The 19974-nt window shown below is 41.6% G+C and overlaps 2 protein-coding genes across 2 annotated transcripts; both read right to left on the bottom strand.

Moving 5' to 3' along the window:
* Positions 1-258: 258 nt before the first annotated feature.
* Positions 259-4030, bottom strand: LOC129773561 (uncharacterized). Its single transcript, XM_055777174.1, has 2 exons — positions 827-4030; positions 259-768 (listed from the first exon to the last, which is right to left on the bottom strand). The coding sequence occupies exons 1-2, from the start codon at positions 4028-4030 to the stop codon at positions 259-261; spliced, it is 3714 nt and encodes a 1237-aa protein (XP_055633149.1).
* A 437-nt stretch (positions 4031-4467) lies between these two features.
* LOC129773560 (uncharacterized) lies at positions 4468-5523 on the bottom strand. The gene is made up of 2 exons (XM_055777173.1): positions 5495-5523; positions 4468-5428 (listed from the first exon to the last, which is right to left on the bottom strand). Exons 1-2 carry the CDS (start codon positions 5521-5523, stop codon positions 4468-4470), a joined length of 990 nt encoding a protein of 329 aa, XP_055633148.1.
* Between the last annotated feature and the right edge of the window lie 14451 nt (positions 5524-19974).

The following is a 19974-nucleotide window of genomic DNA, read 5'->3' as shown; positions in this document are numbered from 1 at the left end:
ATCAGATGATCCCATCACTAGCCGCTGAGAAGGGTCGTTGACCTTCACCCAGGTCTGGTCCTTCGTCGTTGATAATCGCCGTTGATGCAGTTGGGCGCACTCGGGGGTGGTAGGAGTCGCCGTCGGTGAATCCAGGTACATGTTGGAGGACAAAACATTCTTCAGTTTTTTGAAATTGAAATAAAAAATAATACTTACAGGGGTCGGAGGCCCGTAGACCTCCGATCGTTGCGCAGTATCATAATACTGCGATAGTATTTAGTGATCATCGATTTGCCGGTTATTCCCATCGGTCGGCAGGGTTGATTCGTGATTCAGAGGCAGCACACAAACCTTGGAGATGGCCCGGCGAAACTCTCCCTCAGCCGTTTTCACGCTGACTACTCGGATGTTATTGTCCTCCCCCCGGAAGATGTTGGTGATTCTGCCGTATCTCCACTTGAGCGGAGGAAGGTTTTCTTCCTTGAGGAGGACTATGGTGCCAACAGCAATATTGTCTCGAGCCTGTGTCCACTTGGTGCGTGGATGAAGCCCCGAAAGATAGTCCGTTGACCACCGTTTCCATACTCGACGGAGAAGCTCCTGGTTTTCCTGCCACCGGTCGAGGCGATTCCGAGGTACCTCGCATAAATTAGGTTCGGGAAAGGAAATGAGCGGACGGTGAACAAGAAAGTGACCCGGAGTCAATACTTCCAGATCGTTTGGGTCCGCGGTGAGAGGCGTAAGTGGTCTGGAGTTCGATACGGGACAACAGTGTAACGAACTCGTCTTGTGAAAGGATAGAGTTACCAACTGTCGATCGGAAATGCTTCTTAAAGGATTTTACCGCTGCTTCCCACAGCCCACTAAAGTTGGGACTGCGGGGCGGTATAAATTTGAATTCAATACCGTCGTTCGCACAACGGTTGACAACGGCCGCTTCGTGTTGCTGTGAATAGAATTGGCTTCGCAGCTCTGCCAGTTCTCGAACGGCTCCCTTGAAGTTTCGTGCATTGTCGCAGTGGATGACATGTGGCTTCCCTCTCCGAGCTATGAACCGATGAAGTGCAGCTATGAAAGCGGCTGTTGACAGATCGTAGACCAGCTCAATGTGTATAGCCTTTGTGACAAGGCAGACGAAAATTGCCACATAACATTTGGTAGGTGGGCTTTTGCGAAGTTTACGGAACTTGAACGGTCCGCACAGATCCACACCGGTGTTCAGGAACGGCAAAGTTGGCGTTACTCTTTCGGCGGGCAAATCTCCCATAATCTGCTCCACAACCGATGGTCTACAACGGAAGCAACTGATGCACGAGTGGACCGTATGCCGTGCCAGGTTACGGATGCGAAGTGGCCAAAACTTCTCCCGGACGCATGCCACAAGCAGTTGTGGTCCGGCATGCATATGTTTCAGATGATAGTGAGACATTATGCTTTTTGTTAGTGGATGTCTTGCAGGGAGGATCATTGGATGTTTCCTATCCTCTGATATTGTCGCGTTCCGCAGTCGGCCACCAACCCGCAATATTCCGTCTTTCAAAATTGGGCAGAGATTCTTCAGAGCAGACTTCGAATTTACTTGACCTGCACTAGATACGGTGTCGATTTCATACTGTGCCAGCTTCACTAATATTGATAGAGCTTGTTCTAACTCCGATGTACGCAGAAAACCAAATTTTCGATTGGATCGATTTTCCGGTTTGGAGTTGTGAATGAATCGACCAAGCATAGCAGTCAGTCGGACCAAGGAGGAGAATGATGATCGTAGTCTAAATAATTCGTTCGGTTCATGAACTCTGACCGGTAACGATACTGGTCGTTCTTCCAGGGTTTCAACGGGCAGTTCAGGTGGATCGCTTTGGATTATTGGAGGCCAAAACCGAGAGGGTTGTTTTAGCCATGATGGTCCTGTCCACCAGATCGAAGACTCCTCCAATTGGTTCGCTTCCATACCACGGGAAATTATATCCGCTGGGTTATCCATACCCGAAACGTGAGCCCAGACACCGTTGGTTGTTAGGTGTTGAACTTCCGACACCCGATTCGCCACGAAAGTTTTCCATCTCGACGGAACCGAGTTGATCCAGTGGAGCGTTATAGTTGAGTCCGACCAGAAGAACGCTCGAGTGTTTAGTCCGATGGCAGAGTTCACCTTGTGATACAGGTGGCTCAAAAGAAGAGCAGCCGATAACTCCAACCTGGGAAGACTGACCTTTTTCTGCTTCTTGGAGTCTCCGAGAGGTGCCACCCTGGATTTCGCAGTCAGCAAACGCACGGAGATGCTCCCATCTTGGGAAACGGTTCGAATATACAGACAGCTACCGTACGCTCGTTCCGATGCATCGCAGAATCCATGGAGTTCCACGATGACTGGTGCATTAGAGAGTGCTGCCCATCGAGGTATGGAAATTGACGAGAGTGCGTTTAGACTGTCACGAAATGAGAGCCAATAATGTTGTTGGGTTTCATCGAGAGGATCGTCCCAAGATGCAGATGTCCGCCAAAGAGACTGGTCAAATACCTTTGCCAAAACAATCACTGGCCCGATGAGACCAAGGGGGTCGAAAAGTCTGGCTGTATCAGATAATACAGTACGCCTTGTGATGGTGTTCGTTGGTGACCACTTGGGAGTGGAATAGTGCAACAGATCCGTTGAGGGTTCCCATATCAGCCCCAGGGTTTTGATGGTCGAGGGAGACTCCAGCGCTAACATTGCTCGTTGTTCTCGTAGCTCGGGTGGTATGATAGATAGAATGGTGGACGAATTAGACGCCCATTTTCGCAAGTTGAACCCGCCTGATTGAAGCAACTGTCGTAGTTGGTTGCAAAGTTCTTGCCCTTCTTCTACGTCGTCGATCCCAGTCAGCATATCGTCCATATAAAAGTCCTTCGATAGGACTTTCGCAGCTAAAGGATAGGCCTCAGCTCCCTGATTTGATAATTCCAGCAGACACCTAGTTTCCAAATACGGTGCTGAGGCGGTGCCGTAGGTGACGGTGGTGAGCTCAAATGTTTTGAGCGGTTCCGAAGAAGAAGAACGCCAGCAGATACGATGCAGCGGGTAATCAACGGGGTGAAGCCGAATCTGCCGATACATTTTCTCGGCATCGGCAATGATTGCGAAACGGTGCATCCGAAAGCGAAGAGATATCGCATGTATGTCATCCTGCAGCACAGGGCCAACCATCAACGTCTGACGAATGCGACACGATGCATCGAACACTACCCGCAGTTTTGTGGTTGTGCTGTCAGCCTTTTCTACGCCATGATGGGGGAGATAATAAACCGGAGCAGCGTTGTCTGTGTCATCAATTTCTCGCATATGGTTGAGCTGCAGATATTCCGTAATAAACGCTGCGTACGTCTCCTTGAGTTTGGGATTTGCATCAAGACGGCGTTCAAGGGCGATGAACCTACGTGTGGCTATTTCCTTCGAGCTTCCCAGTTGAGAAACCACGTCGCTATGTTTAGGAAGAGTGACTACAAACCTACCAGACTCGTCACGAAAGGTGTTGGTAGTAAAATGTTTTTCGCAGAAGGTTTCTTCCGGTGAACGTGTGCTGGGTGACCAGCAGGACTCTAACTCCCAGAAACGAGAGATTTGGTCCTCATGTGGTTCAGTGCTGCACACGTGAGCCACCTTGGGTTGATTACGAGATTGACGAAGTCCTATTCTTTCCGATGCTACCCATCCAAAAACGGTGTTTTGTAGAATCGGTTTCTCCGGTCCCAATTTGATTATTCCTTCCAAGAGAAGTTCGAAATAAAGCTCCATGCCTAACAGGAGATCTATTGGTCCCGGTTGGTGGAAGTTAGGATCGGCCAGTGTGATTCCGGACGGGACATTCCAGCAAGAAGAATCGATAGTGTTGACCGGAAGTTCACGCGTTATCTTCTTCAGTATATGACAGGGTTCTTCGACAGTATATTCGGTGCAGTGTGACCCTATCCGAACATTCGCAGCGTGATGCGATACGACGAGAGTGTTACCAACGCCTCCAATTTCTTGACGAGTGGGAAAACGACGTAGCTTCAGCTTCTGAACCATATTCTCGGTGATAAGACAAAGCTGCGATGCAGGATCCAACAGCGCTCTTGCCTATTGGGCGTCTCCATCAGGACCAAAAACTTTGACTATCGCTGTTTGCAGCAGCACAGTAGCCGGAACATTTCGACTGTTGGCAACGAGAGTAGTGGAAACGAGGTTAGTTGGTTGGGTTGAGGTTGAGGGCGACTGGGTTTCAAACGATGAATTGTACCGAGATTGCGAGGAAGACTGATCGGAGGAATTTGTATGGTTCGAAGGTTGTGAAGTCGAACCAGGAACAAAAGGTGCATTGGATTCCTGTTGCACAGACGAGCGATCGCTAGGAGGATGGTGCAGCATAGTATGGTGCTTCTGGTTGCATACTCTGCATCCGCCGGACGTACAGCCCTTCGCAAGGTGCGAGGACGATAAACAATTTATGCAGAGGAACTTCTTCTTCACTTGTTCGTAACGTTGACAGCCATTTTCAGGAACACGTCGCATTTGAATGGTGAGTGTGGAGCCTTCGAACAGAACGGACAGGAACCAGTTGTCGAATTAGTGATAGTGTGGACTGTATTAACTTTCGAGAATTTCGACGGCCGATAGGATTCCGATTTGTGCGAATCAGATAAGCGAGACTTCGAAGGTGTCAATGACTGTAGAACCATTAAATGAGTGCGTAGAAAATCGATGAGATCCCGATACTTTGGAACCTCAGTGGACTTGTGGTGAGCTTCCCAGTGCCGCAAGGTGGATGAATCAAGTCGACTGCAGACCATGTGGAATAGAAGCACACTCCAACCATCTGTTTCGATGCCCACTTTGTTGATTAGGCATAGGTTGCGCTCGAAATCGTCGATCAAGCGCATAAGGGACTCGTAGCATTCCCTCTTCATTGGTTCGATTGCGAAAAGCGAATCGATGTATGATTTTACTACTAACTTTTTGTTGTTGAAACGCTTCTCCAACAACTGCCACGCAACGGCATAATTTGCGTCGGTAAGCTCGATCGCTTCAATAACCTTTCGTGCATCCTTGGTTAACGATGCAACAAGGTAAGAAAATTTGTCTATTTGCGATAACTGCGCATTAGAATCAATTAGAGATTGATAAGTATCTCTGAATGTGATCCATTCCGAAATGGATCCATCGAACGTTGGAAGTTTTACTTCAGGGAGTTTAATTCGTGTCTGTGGTGGATTTGGCGCATTAACTACTGCTACGGCTTGGGAAACGTGCTGTGAGCCTGCATTAAGCTCACGAATTTTCGTGGTTAGGAACCCGTATGCACGAACATAATCGAGCTCAAAGTTCTGCCGAATGAGTCGATTACTACTCTCCGTTTCTTCATCAGTTGCGTTCTCTTTTGTGTCATCGAACAGAAGTTCCAGTTGTAGTCGGTTCGATTGGAATTCCCTGTAGACCGTCTCAATTCGTTGCTTTCATCCCTCCAATTGGTTTTTATCCCTATCTGCATCAAACCGATCCATAAATTGCTTCAAATTGGCCATCGTATCTAAATGAAATCGTTCTTGTCGACTGAGCTGTCTCAAATTTGACGCCATTCTTCAACCGCCGAACAATAAATTGTACAACAATATGACTCAGGTGACCAACCTGAACAACCAGAGCACACTATGCAACCTCAACTAGCAAGGGATGAAAGCAAGCGAATACAAATTCGACCAAATGCTCCACGAGAAATTATCACATTAGCAGTCAGTAATAAATTAATCTACGTGAATCCCTTTATTAATCATCAAAAGCTCGTCATCACTCGACAGTTCCACTCGCATGCGGTACTTACAAAAGGAGGATCAACGATGGCGTCAGTTCAACGTCCTTCTATTGTCCAGCGGTACACAAAAGACCCAAGTCAAGCCAAGATGCGCTGCAATGGCCGTCTGGCTTGCTGGTTTCCGCGTAGATCGGCAACTCTCAATAACTTCCGAGATCAACGATTTTTACGTGATCTTTCGCGCACTTATTGTTCGTTTTTTAACTACGACCCGAACTTGATCCACAGGCTCTGTATAGCAGCACTGTGATCGGAACTTACGCGTGAACTGAATATAAGTTTGGTTTTCACACTACATGTTCTTATCACTACCGAAAAGTAACCCGCGACGGTAGTCGACAACCGTGATTTATCGAACTTATCACGGTTTTATCCGGGTCTGTAGGACCAAAATATGTTGGCACGGGCACTTTGGCAAGACTCTAGTTGGATTAGCACATGGAAAAACGACCGAATTTTGTTCAAACGTAAATCACTTTATTCCAATTACCAATTTTTTATTCTTGACTTATGAAGATAGACCGATGTGTAAGCTTTGAAAGTCTATCGTGTTCTAAACTATTCTGGTTTGTGCATAGAAATATATACAAATTCAGTGGTGATAAGGGATACGAAAAACGAACTATCCGATTCTCTTCTCTCATTAGCCGAAGGTTAATGATAAGGAAGAGTACACTAAAAGTAATTGAGAGTGATCGAATGCAATCAATATAGCCTTATATGCTAGATGGTAATTATGTGCTAGGGTTGCGCTAACAGCTTCATTATTTACAAAAGAACATACCTCAGTTTGAATCTTCTGAAGATGATCACAGCAAGAACACTTTCAGCAGTTTCCAAAAGTCTTCAGCTACCGGTTTTGAGAACTAATTGTTATAAAAATGAGCCTCGATAAATCGTTCAATAAACTAAGCGTCTTTCGCCTCCTGACGCCCATCAGATAAATTTCTTAATTTTTACTGAAGCTGGAGTGATAAAAATTTAAAAAAACCAGTTTGATGCAACATTTTTACATTTTGAATCCACTTTGGATATTCCTGTCTCCCTCTCAGCGGCCAACAACAATCAGCACAACATAAATAGTAATGACAAATATTGTACAAAAAGAATCGTTTTGTGTATCAAGTTGGTAAAAAAAGCAAAATTATTCTTTTTCATCTTCTGGTTTGTAATTCAAATAAGCCATAATTTACAAAAATACAAATACAAATAGTCTATAGAGATAATACTTCGAATCTATATTCAAAATTTTCTGGGTGCCACATCTGGGAAACAATGTTCCAAATTTATAATGCTTCGCAAAGTCAATGAAAATAGTTGAGCGCGGTTAATTGAATCCACTTTCCAACACCTTCGCACAGAGCCGCTCAAAGATCATGAAAACATAAATTGGTACATTGAATATCCACCAGCGGTTTTCCCCACCGCTGAATGGCACTTTGATCTCGTGAAAGATGCTATTTCTGGAAGCCATCAGTGTTTTACTCTGTCTTATTTCGGCAGCCCCAACAGGACATCAGATTGTTTTTGTGAGATATATCCTAAAGTAGCTCAGTCTTTACGTTGGGGGAGTTTGGGTTATCTCTCAGCAAGCTTAAGGCAGTATTCTAGTCTAGAAATCTGAAAAAAAAAATCATTTTTTTTTCCTTCATATTTCTGTAGTTTAGGCATTCGAGAATATAAAGGGTGTGTCACATCAAATTGCATCACGGAAAAAACGCTGTAGAAATTCGCCCAGTAGACCGATCCTTTTGAAAATTTTAGACAGTAAAATAAAAACTATTAAACAATTTTTGGCATTTTCCATTTTTCATACTTCGAGCCCAAGCCCGTATGCTCGCCCCTTCCTCTTTACCCCGTCCATAAGGTTCTGTACAACGTCAGGTTGTAGTTTTTTTTGAACAGAAATCCATTTTCTCTTGAAGTCCGCCTCCGATTTGACAACTTTTGGGTTCTTCCGGAGGGCCTGCTTCATAATCGCCCAATATTTCTTTATTGGGCGAAGCTCCGGCGCGTTGGGCGGGTTCATTTCCTTTGGCACGAAGGTGACCCCGTTGGCTTCGTACCACTCCAACACGTCCTTTGAATAGTGGCACGAAACGAGATCCGGCCAGAAGATGGTCGGGCCCTCGTGCTGCTTCAATAGTGGTAGTAAGCGCTTCTGTAGGCACTCCTTAAGGTAAACCTGCTCGTTTACCGTGCCGGCCATCACGAAGGGGGCGCTCCGCTTTCCGCAAGAGCAGATCGCTTGCCACACCATGTACTTTTTGGCAAACTTGGATAGTTTCTGCTTGCGAATCTCCTCCGGAACGCTGAATTTGTCCTCTTCGGAGAAGAACAACAGGCCCGGCTGCTGACGAAAGTCCGCTTTGACGTTGGTTTCGTCGTCCATTACCAGGCAGTGCGGCTTCGTCAGCATTTCGGTGTACAGCTTCCGGGCTCGCGTCTTCCCCACTATGTTTTGCCTTTCGTCGCGGTTAGGAGCCTTCTGAACCTTGTATGTACGCAGGCCCTCCCGCTGCTTGGTCCGCTGGACGAATGAACTTGACAAATTCAGCTTATTGGCGACATCCCGGACCGAACTTCTCGGAACACGTCTAAACTGCTTAACTACGCGCTTGTGATCTTTTTCACTGACGTAGCATCAATTTTTGCCGTTCTTCACCTTCCGGTCGATGGTTAGGTTCTCGAAGTATCGTTTTAGTACTCTGCTGACCGTGGATTGGACGATTCCCAGCATCTTACCGATATCCCGATGTGACAACTCCGGATTCTCGAAATGAGTGCACAGGATTAATTCACGACGCTCTTTTTCGTTCGACCACATTTTTCCAAATTTTCGAAAAATTGACAGTGAAGCATGGCCAACGTGATCTATACACTCTTATCTGATTATAAGCGAAAGCTGAAGATATAATTCCTAAAAATTAAATTTCTACAGCGTTTTTCCCGTGATGCAATTTGATGTGACACACCCTTTACCCTAGAAGGGGCGTATCGAAAGTCCTATTATTAATCGAGTGAGAGCCATTTTAGTGATGCGGTATCTAACCTGGTACGGCCATAACAATGAACTTCAAACGCGTTTTTCTCGAAACTAGTTTTTTCAAACTGGTGTACACGATACCTGAGTTCTACTGAACCGATTCATGTCGAATTTATATGAATACAATCTGTAGGCATCTCTCTATCGCATGAACCTTTAAAAAAAATGATAATTTTTAAATATTACTATCTTTAAAAAATCGTGAAACGTAAGAAAAAACGTTTTAAACCGCATTTTGTTTTTCATATGGCTGCCATCTTGTGAAAAAAAAAGTCTTGTCCGAGGTTCATGCCGATAGTGACATCTTTACCGGTTCAGATTCTGTTCGATTTTTTTGTTTCAGATAACCAGAAGGGCTGGAATCGTGTACGCCATGGCACAACTTTTTTTTTGAACTCCCTCCTCACTTCATCAGCTTGTAACTATTCCAGTTATAAATATTTTTCTCCGTTCAATTTTTGTTTAATTTTTATAAGATAGATAAAGAAATAATGATATAATGGAAAATAAAAATATTCTTTGTTTTATTTTTACGGAGCTCAAAAAACTGTCCGAAATTCGTTAAATTAAGTATCGAACATTGTGTCCGTCTTATTTCATTAATTTGAAAGAAGCTTCGCCCGCTGCGGAAAACGTTTGATAGATAAGTTGGAAAGAATCGGCGAAATCTTTCCAAACGATAATCGCAGCTATTGGCTGGCTTTAATATTTTGGTGGGGGGTTTTCTGAACGAACAAATTTTGGATTGTCATGCCGAAAAATGAGGTGCTATTACTCTACCAGAAAGCATTTTAAGTGTAAAGCACTGTCAATAGTGATAAATGTCCTTACGTTAGCACAACCAAAATTAAGTGGAGCACTATCAATTTATAATCTGTCGATCGATTGGTACTAATTTTGTTTACACAGGCTGAGATCTCATTGTAGCATTTAAGTTGATGGAAAATTAATGGAACATTAATGCCTTGAAAATTACTATGTCTATTAATATATTTTAGCCATGAAAACAGCTTGAATTGAACGGAGAATAATGAGCAAAAGATCTTCGGATGGAAGTATTGGTTTCTCGATTTTCTTTTGGTTTAGCTAGAGAAGCAAACACTGACATACGCAATTGATAACGAAACGATAATTTGTCAACGATTAAAACATTCTATAACAAATCCAAACACAATGATACGACACAGCGGATAAATAGTGCTGGAAAATTTTCTGTAACTGATTTCATAGAAATGGCTATACCTATCTCAGTTGTTTCTCAATGCGTCTTGAATGTTCGGGAAGCATTGAAATCGTAATGAACGATAGAAAGATGCTGCTTTTATCATATCCACAGAAATGGTTAAGATGGTCATTTTTATGCGGAAGCGTCAGTCGAGACTAGCCGTATATGAGTAACAGGCAAAAACCCAGAACGTCGTGATCAGAATGTATATCGAGACCTCCTTGACATTGGATGTAACGACTGGCATGGGACCGGGTACTTTCAAGAAGGTAAGCAATGACATCAAATATACGAGAGCAATCCGTAAAGTACTTAGCCTACAAAAAAACAAAAGAATTGGAAAAGTGGCGATTTTTTTCTCAACATAGTCTCCTTTTAGCTCGATACATTTGACCCAGCGATGCTTCAACTTCTTTAACCCTTTCATTACGGCAGTGTGCTCCGCCGAAGTGCTACCGGTATACAGAGCACTGCGCCGAAAATTATGCACATCGCGCTGGTGTGATCGAAAAGCAGTATGAATTTCATATCGTCTAAAGACGACGCTCGTACACACAGAACGCCGCGCGGATGTCGTCTATAGACGACGCTCGTAACGAAAGGGTTAATCCATCTGGAAAATACGTTTTTCTCGAGGTCTGCAAGGTAGGCCTTCGTGGCGGCGATGACCTCCTCATTCGACACAACTTTGTGCCCGGCGAGTGACTTTTGACGTAGGACTACGTCTAACCGGAAGATATAGGGGGTGAAATGAAAATCTAGGCACTGAACAAGTAGGAAAAAATGCAAGATTTGGAACGCTTATAACTCGAGCATTTCTCAATAGATCGCAAAGGTTTTTGCATCAATTGATAGGAAATATATCTACGCACCTATCATAATGAATAACATTTCATTTTTCTTGAGATAAATAATTGAATAATTGTGAAATAACAAGCATTGTCCAAATGCACTATGTGCCCATTTCTGATTGGTCCATTTTGTGCTCCTCAAATCGTATCGACCAAAACGGGCAACAGCGTATCGACCAGCAGCAGCAAAATACAATGAAGCACGATTGGAAAGGAAAAAGAAATAAAATTAACGAAACATTGGTCGCAGTCTCACACATGCGTAATTCTCGATGCAGCCAGTCAGCTTAAAAATCCCCGCTCCGCTGCCGTAACGATCATTCTTTGTGTGGACACCGACTGGACAACATCGTTGCTGGACGGGCTGGACGGCGAGGGATCGAGTGCCTTTCTCAAGGCAAGAGGGCGGAGGTGGTAGCGCTGGAGTAAAGTAGAGTAGAGTGACAAACAAAAAGAGAGAGTAGAGTGAAGGGCCTTTCTCAAGGCTAGAGACGAATGAACTGCAAAAGTTTAAAGTCTCTATAATACAATACCTTCCTTCCTTCCGTAACGATCATTCTCATCCAAACCGTACACCACATCGTTTCGCATCACATCACATCAACAAACCAACACAAGCAGCCATGGTTGGATATGGTAAAGGAGGAAAAGTGAAGGGAAAGGCGTGTTGATCTGGAGTTCCCCGCAAGGGTAGCTAGGCCGAGCGCGTTAGTACCAGTGCACCAGTCCACCTAGCCGGCGTTATATAGTTTCGGCCGCAGAAGTGATCGAGTTAGCTGGCAAAGCTGCTCGCGACGATAAGAAAATCCGCATTCAAAATAGACCACATTCGTTTCGGTGGACATCAAGACAACAACAGGCAGTTGCAGCGAATGGCGAGTGACAAACGCAATCGCAAAACGGCATCAGGTAGCAGAAGAAAAAAGTTTGTTCTTTATACAAACTGCTTTGGTGGCAAATCCAGAATACACAAATTGATTTTTTCATAATTTGTTTGCCAGGAGATAATTTGTTTGAGTATGAGAATTTGGCAGTTGTTCTGAGCTTATTAATGGTTGGGGACTTTCCCGATTATTCAATTTTCACCAATTCTTAAATTACTTCTAGATTGAAAGTACAGTAATTTACATTTAGCTCGACATTTACCTAATTGGACGGACCTGTAATGCAACATATTTATTTGGACATTTTTGTAAACATAGAGTTCGGGGTCCACATTATGACCCCACATTGAAAGTCGACACTGTACCACTGTCATCGCAAATGTTCAATTACAGGTTAAAATCGCCTCCAATGCGACACTGAGTGGTGCTTCGGCACGTCGCATTAAATATAATTTACTGTACAACATGTCACAAGCTGGATGGGAAGAAATTTTCCAACTGTGAAAGCTGTGGCGAGTGGCAAATGCAATCGCTAAACAGGAAGGTTAAGCCGAACAAGATGGGGATATCGAGTGATAACAAAACAATAAACTCTTGAGATTAAAGATAATTTTGTGATCCTGAAAAGGACCTTTTTTAGCCTGCATCTGAATCCAACGAGCGAACAAATCGAATTTATTGCCATCGCTGCCTTTTAACGCTCATTCGTTCGTCTCGTTGGACTCGCCCCTTTGGCTGAGTCTGCCGATTTGTCTCTATCCTGTGAGCGTGTACCGCTAAAGTATAAAACGCGCGGATCCGCTGTAAAATATATCATTCTCTTTCAAACCGTAAATCAGTGTGGTTGTATGGCAGCGTTTCACATCACATCGCATCAACGGATTGGTGCCGAAGCACCAGTATACCTAATAGCGGTTATAGAATTTCGGCCGCCGGAGTGCTCGAGTTGGCTTGCAAAGCTGCTCACGACAATAAGAAAACCCGCCTACAGAACAGAGCACATTCGGTTCGGTGGCAACAACTAGTTTCAGCGAGTGGCAAACGAAATCGCAAGACGGCTGCAGGTAGAAGAAGGAAAAAGTTTGTTTATACAGACTGCTTTGGTGGCAAAACCAGCCACCGTAAAACACCGCGCTTTTCAGGGCCATTAAACCATTCAAAGAAGAGTTATTAAAAGTTTTTCACAATACCAATGCATTCTAAAGTGACATAATATGACATATAACATGAACTGAATTATTTTGTTTATGCTTGTTTTTGAACTTATTGGTGGTTGGGGTCTTATAAATTGATCATTCAGTTTTCACAAACCCATACATGGTTTCCGAATAAAAAGTGGCTTCAAATTACAACATATTGTATGCAGGATGGCATTAACGAATTTTCTCGGTAGCATGAACTGCTTTCTTTGGTTGATAACTGATGTTGAAAATTGACTGACGTTACATCTGCATTGTATAGAAAAATAACTAAGGAGTAACATGATGAGCTATGTATTTCCTGCTGCTCTGTTCTTATTTTAAAGGACTTTAATCCGAAGGTCACCCGTCCCTGTATTTACTGTTGGTTTTTCAGAACGCTTATAGCTCGTTTATTTCTCAACAGATCGTCTCCAAAACCTCAGTTCTTTTTCATTTTTATTTACTTTGTTTGCGGAGACTACAAATCTTACAATTCATTCGTCTCCGAAACCACAGTTTAAGGTACGGTAATGTGCTCAATAGTGAAATATATGATAGTGAATGAGCTGATGACCACCTATGCATTCCCTATCACAGACATCATTTTGATTGTTCGATATGTGCATACGCCAAAAGATGCCCGGTGTTGAACATTTAATAAGTACAAAGCCTTCAGAAAAAAATCAAGAATCAAGTTTGTAAAAAAAACGCAAAAACACAACACCAAAGGTTCTTTTCTGAACCCCCAACATGTTCATAAAGAGTAAACAGTAAACTAATCCATTTTTCAGGTAGATAAGTAGGTATTCACGTAGAAGAACAAAATAAAACAATTTATTTAAAATAAAGCTGTCCCCTTTGTATAGTCCTACGTCACTCCGGTTATGTCCCCGACATTACCCACTCGTCTTTTTTTGCTGGACCTTGCCTCGGCTCATAATGCCAAGAAATCACTAAAGGAAATAGACCGGCTGAAGATAAACGTTGTTCCAAAGACTGACAACACTCCCAACGTTTTTCATTCCAGTAGCGACCGATAGATTTTTTAAAGCGAACCTTAATCAGAGGATCTTCTTCAATAATTTGGTCGAAGCGAAGAGGTAGCCCAGGCCACGAAAGAGATAAAGAAGATGCTGACATCCATCTTTCCATCGGTCATGGCTGAAGATTATGAAAAAATAAACAAGATATTTTTTGTGAACTTAGGATATGAGGGGCTCAAAATTAAAGGGGTTTAAATGACATGTTCGATTTTCTCTTCATCGACTTTCCCTTTTGATCATAACTTATCTGCAAATATTAGGCTGTCAAAAAAATCCTGCGGAATTTTTTTTTGAATTTTCATTTGTTCATAAAATTAGTTACAATCATCTGTTTTAAGTCAAATATGCGCCGTTTTGTTCGATGACTTGTTCCCAACGAGATGCTAACTTCATAATACCCCTGTTATAGAAGCTCGCTTCCTTATTGGCAAAAAACTCGGATAGCCAATTTTCACAGGCTTCTTTTGTGGCTAACTTCTGACTACCTAGCTCGTTCGCCATGGACAAAAACAGATGGTAGTCACTTGATGCAAGGTCCGGACTATACGGCGGATGCAAAAGAACCTCCCATCCGAGCTCCCGGAGCTTCTGGCGCGTCACCAAAGAAGTGTGTGGCCTGGCGTTGTCCTGATGGAAGACAATGCGGCCTCTGTTTATCAAAGATGGCCTCTTCTTCATGAGTGCTACCTTCAAGTGGTCCAGTTGTTGGCAGTACAGGTCCGAATTGAGCGTTTGGCCATAGGGAAGCAGCTCATAATAGATTATTCCTTGACAATCCCACCAAACACACAGTAGAACCTTCCTGGCCGTTAATGAGGGCTTGGCCACCGTCTGAGCCGCTTCAGCGGGCTTCGACCACGACCGTTTGCGCTTCACGTTGTCGTAAGTAACCCACTTTTCATCGCCAGTCACCATCCGCTTCAGAAACGGGTCGATTTTGTTGCGATTCAGCAGCGATTCACATGCGTCGATACGGTCAAAGATGTTTTTTTGCGTCAACGTGTGTGGCACCCATACATCGAGCTCCTTTGTGAATCCAAGCTTCTTCAAATGGTTAATAACGGTTTGATGACTTATCCCCAGCTCTTGGCCGATGCTACGGCTGCTACTATGCCGGTCTTTTTCGGCTAATTCAGCGATTTTGTCGCAATTTTCGACGACAGGCCTTCCGGAGCGTGGCTCATCTTCGGTGACCTCTACACCAGAACGAAAACGTTGAAACCATCGTTGTGCGGTGGAAATGGAAACTGTATCGGGTCCATAAACTGCACAAATTTTATTGGCAGCTTGAGATGCATTTTTGCCTTTGTCATAGTAGTACTGTAAAATATGTCGGATTTTCTCTTTATTTTGCTCCATATTTGCGACACTATAACTCACGAACGACTTAACCAAACAAAACACTGTCAAGGACTATATTATAGCGCGCAAAAATACCTTTCACCTTTGCAAGCTATAGTATGACTCGATACAATGAATACAACTAGAACTACGCGCTTACAACGACACCTCACGGAAATACCGCAGGACTTTTTTGACAGCCTAATATAACGATTTTCGACAGTGTTCAAAATCAAGTTATCTATGTCTACCGAATTGCGCGCGCGGCTCAAGCTTTTGTAGACTACTCATTTATATATTTTTTTCAAATCTAATTTACAACAACAATAATGTAACAAAAAACCATCATTATCAATACGAACATGATAGCTTATGCAAACATAGAAACATTGAAACATTTTTACTAGTTCACAACACAGATTTCACATGTGAGAGACACTATTCTTTGAACTCAGCCATTATTGCCGCTCGTTTAATATTTCTGGGCATCGAATTGAAGAATTTTAATCCTATATACAATAGTGAATTTTGGGACCTGCTGAATAAAAAGTTAGATGTTCTTGCAACAATCGCGTTTCTTGTATTATATCTATGCAAATCACTTCCTCGTTCAATTCGATCACACAAGTACCGAGGCAGCATATCATTCAAAATTTTAAAGATGAACACCATTGTCAAGTAATAAATCCTTTGCTTCACAGATAACCACTGTAGCGCGTCCAACATAATAACAGAGGAAGTGTACCTATGACATCTTAAAACTAATCGCATGATTTTATTTTGTAACCAATCTGCAATCGCAATAGTTGTGTATTATTTGTAAGTAATAGGATGGATGAGCAGAGATCTATGTGTGGTGAGACGAGTGATTTATATAGTTTGATTTTACTAATTGCGTTTAACTCATTCTTCAAACGACAAATGACGCCGTACTTTTTAGCAACCTTTTTGATGACATTATCAATGTGAGACTTGAAAGTTAGTCTGTCATCAATAACTACTCCCAGATATTTTATTTCTTTAACCCGTTCAATAGTCTCACCATCGATTTCAAAACTACCGTTATATCTGGAGTTTGCTGAAGAAATGAGCATGTATTTTGTTTTATTAACATTCAACTTTGATTGTTTGCATTTCAACCACCGAGCGAGAGAATGAAGATCTTCGTGCTCCGCGATTACATTTAACTCCTTAGCTGCGATGAACTGAACAGTGTCATCCGCGAACAAGTTGATATCACAAAAACGTAAAACCCGCCGCATATCATTAATATATAAAATGAATAAAATGGGCCCTAACACACTTCCCTGTTGTACACCAAGTGTGTTATCGATTTTTTTTTTTTTTTTTTTTTTTAACTGTATTATAGTGACTTTCAACTCATTTGGCTGGTTCGTCACTTTTACTTCCATTTTTGGAAGAATGTCGGGAGTGAGAATTGAACTCGTGACCTTTAGCGTGAGAGGCATGGATGTTACCACTACGCCAGATCGCCTCCACCAGTGTTATCGATGGGAGTAGAAATAAAATCGTTGAAACGAGTCTTTTGAGTTCCATCACACAAGTAGCTTTCAAACCATTTGTATGATGTCCCTACAATTCCAAAGCGCTTCAATGTTTGCAACAATAAGGCCCTAGAAATTGTTTCAAAAGCGCGTTTCAAATCCAAGAACACCGCAAAAATAGTTTCTTTAGCCTCGACATTCTCTTCCCATTTTGCCAACACCAGATTTAGTGCGGTCTCACAAGAGTGTCCCTCTCGATATCCCGACTGTTCCGGTATCAGCAAACTGTTATTGTCAATACATTTCATCACCTGGCCTTTCACAACAAGTTCTAAATTTTTTTCTAATGTGTGCAACATGTTAATGGGGCGGAACTCTTCGGCTTTATCCGTCCCATTAACTTTGGGGATGGGAACCACAAGAGATTCCTTCCAAACTTCAGGCACGTGCCCAGTTTGCAATGATTCATTTATCAGGCCTAGCAATTCGTGTCCAATAACATGAAAGCAATCTTGTATCACTTTTGCGTTCACATTGTCGATACCAGCCGATTTATGCAAGGAAAAACAAATATCTCTCAATTTTGCAAATGTGATGGGTAGAAAACATTCTAATCTGCTATTGCTGCTTATCGACTGTATTATTTCGTATGGCTCACTGACCAATTCAATACTTTGATTGATCAATTGAACACTATTCACGAAATAACTGTTGAATTTTTCCGCAATGATTTGTTACGAATGTTCTTCTGAACCTTCAAAAGTTATGGACCGCGATAAACTATTTTTAGTGTTAAATAAACTTTTTACTATTTTCCATAACTCCTTGCTGTTATTCTGATGTTGATCGATTTTCCTCTGTATATATTCACATCTTGTCTTTTTCAAGGCTTGTGAATATATATTCCGCGCGCAGGTGTACCTTTTCCAATCGTTCTCTATATTAATTCTACAAAATTTTGAGTACATTTTATTTCATTTACGTTTGAGACGCAAGAGTGATAAAGTGTACCAGCTGTTCGAATTTTTCAAATTGATTTGTTTCTCAAAAACTAGGCTATTTGTACACATTTTCAAGATATTAGTGAGAACAGCTGCTTCACAACGAGTGGACTCAGAAGAAATATTAGGAAACCTGAATTTTTACGCACCGATTAGGAACCTGAGAAACCCTAACATTTTTTACATAGATTACCGAAGAACGAATTATGCCAAATATAGTCCTATTAATCGTATGATGAGCCTCTGTAACGAACACAGTGAAACAATTGATGTAACCATGTCAAGATCAATGCTCAAAGACTATCTGAATAGCATAAGATATCGTTAAATTTCACTGTAATATTTGGGCAGCATATTTAGTCCACGCTGGTTTGACGAAATAAATAAATAAAAAAAATTGATTCTGTAACTTGTTAAAATCGTCTTTTAAATTAAACGAATAAATTATCCAGCCAGCTCTCTTTAGATTTTTAGTTTTAAGTAGTATTAAGAATGTATTGGTCTACAATTTAGATTGACGACAATAAAAATAAAAATAAATAAATCCAGATTGTCCGTTATTGCAGTAAAATCCAGGTTTCTAGCAACAAGATGAGACAGTGCTTCCTTTGAATACTTGTTCCAGCACTCGATTTTAACTCTATTTTCTTCACGTTCACTCTGTTCGTTCTCAATATAAATAAAAATTGTCTCATGAATATTATTTTGAATTTGGCCTCTATCAAAGATTGAACTGTATTAAAATTAGAGAAAACGTGATCTATCAAAGATCTACTGTTTTCCGAAATTCTTGTAACTTCTGTTACAGTCTGTTTCAAGTTGTAAAAATCAGATAGTTGCTTCAATTGCTTCGAATTCTGCACGTTGAGCCAGTCAATATTGAAGTCACCAACAATTACATTCAATTTACTGGAGTCAATGAAACTCTCCCACCAGTTTTCTAAAATTTCTAAAAATCGCTGATAACTAGAACTGGGGGAATGATACAAACTTCCAAAATTTCTCATCTGCATACCTCTTTTAACTGAAATTGCCAAGAACCAATTATTTTCAACAGATTCGTTTAACCGAATGTTGAATTTAATAGATTCTTTTGCGTAAATAACAACTCCTCCAGTGTGTCTGGAATGTGAAAGGCAAAAAGCAACTTTGTAACCCGGGATGCTATATTGATCAAATGAATTCTCATCAACAATATGAGTTTCAGAAAGAAAGACTAATCGTGGACGGAAAATTTCTACAAGTTGGCGTTTTGCCACATAATTTGTAGATATAGCTGGGCTACAACATTTCTAACTTCCTCTCACATCTTCTTTCCTTGGGTTGCTATTTACTAGAAAAAATGTTGCTTTTATCTTTTCTAGCAGCCTCCGATACACTGGACACTGTGTACTATAAGCTGGGTGGTTTATGTCCAATTTAAATTTTTGCTCTTGATTAACTTTTAAACAATTTACGCACTTAAATTCAGTTGGCGAGCATCCAGATGTTATATGTTGTTCATTACATCTTGAGCATTTATCTTCTTTTTTTTTTTGAACTAAATTTATTTTCAAATGGCTCAGCAACATTAAGTAACAATGAGCCGAGTTAATGAATAGGGAAAAGCCTATTTGAGTAGAACAATTCCAATGTTCTTTCTCAAAAAGGCATAAAAACCCTATTATCTTTTCGTAAAATGTTACAATATGGATAATGACAAAATTCACAATAACATAATATTATAGGCTTCTTGTTTAAGCTTCTTGTTACAGAGATGTCCATCTCCTAGGAACTTGCTATCTCCTTGGGACTGAGGAAGGGATGAAATCTGCTCACTTTTCGAAATCTGAAGAAGAAAGTTGCAATAGAGAAAAGGAAACGCTAATAATAAAAATCAAAACAATAAAGGAAAACTAAACATATATATTCATATTTGGAAGTGTATGGATTTGAGAGAATCATAAATTGAAGAAATAGCATCAATATTACGAGTAGCCAGAACGTCGCGAATCGGAAAATTAAGTGGCATTCCCTTATTGCGAAAATTTTCTATTAAAGATAACCTGTCATTTTGAAACTCAGAACAAAACATACAAAAGTGATAT

The sequence above is a fragment of the Toxorhynchites rutilus genome, chromosome 3, assembly GCF_029784135.1.
Source record: "Toxorhynchites rutilus septentrionalis strain SRP chromosome 3, ASM2978413v1, whole genome shotgun sequence".
NCBI lineage: Eukaryota > Metazoa > Arthropoda > Insecta > Diptera > Culicidae > Toxorhynchites > Toxorhynchites rutilus.
The sequence above is the reverse complement of the archived record's forward strand: the minus strand, read 5'-3'. Positions and strand labels throughout refer to the sequence as shown.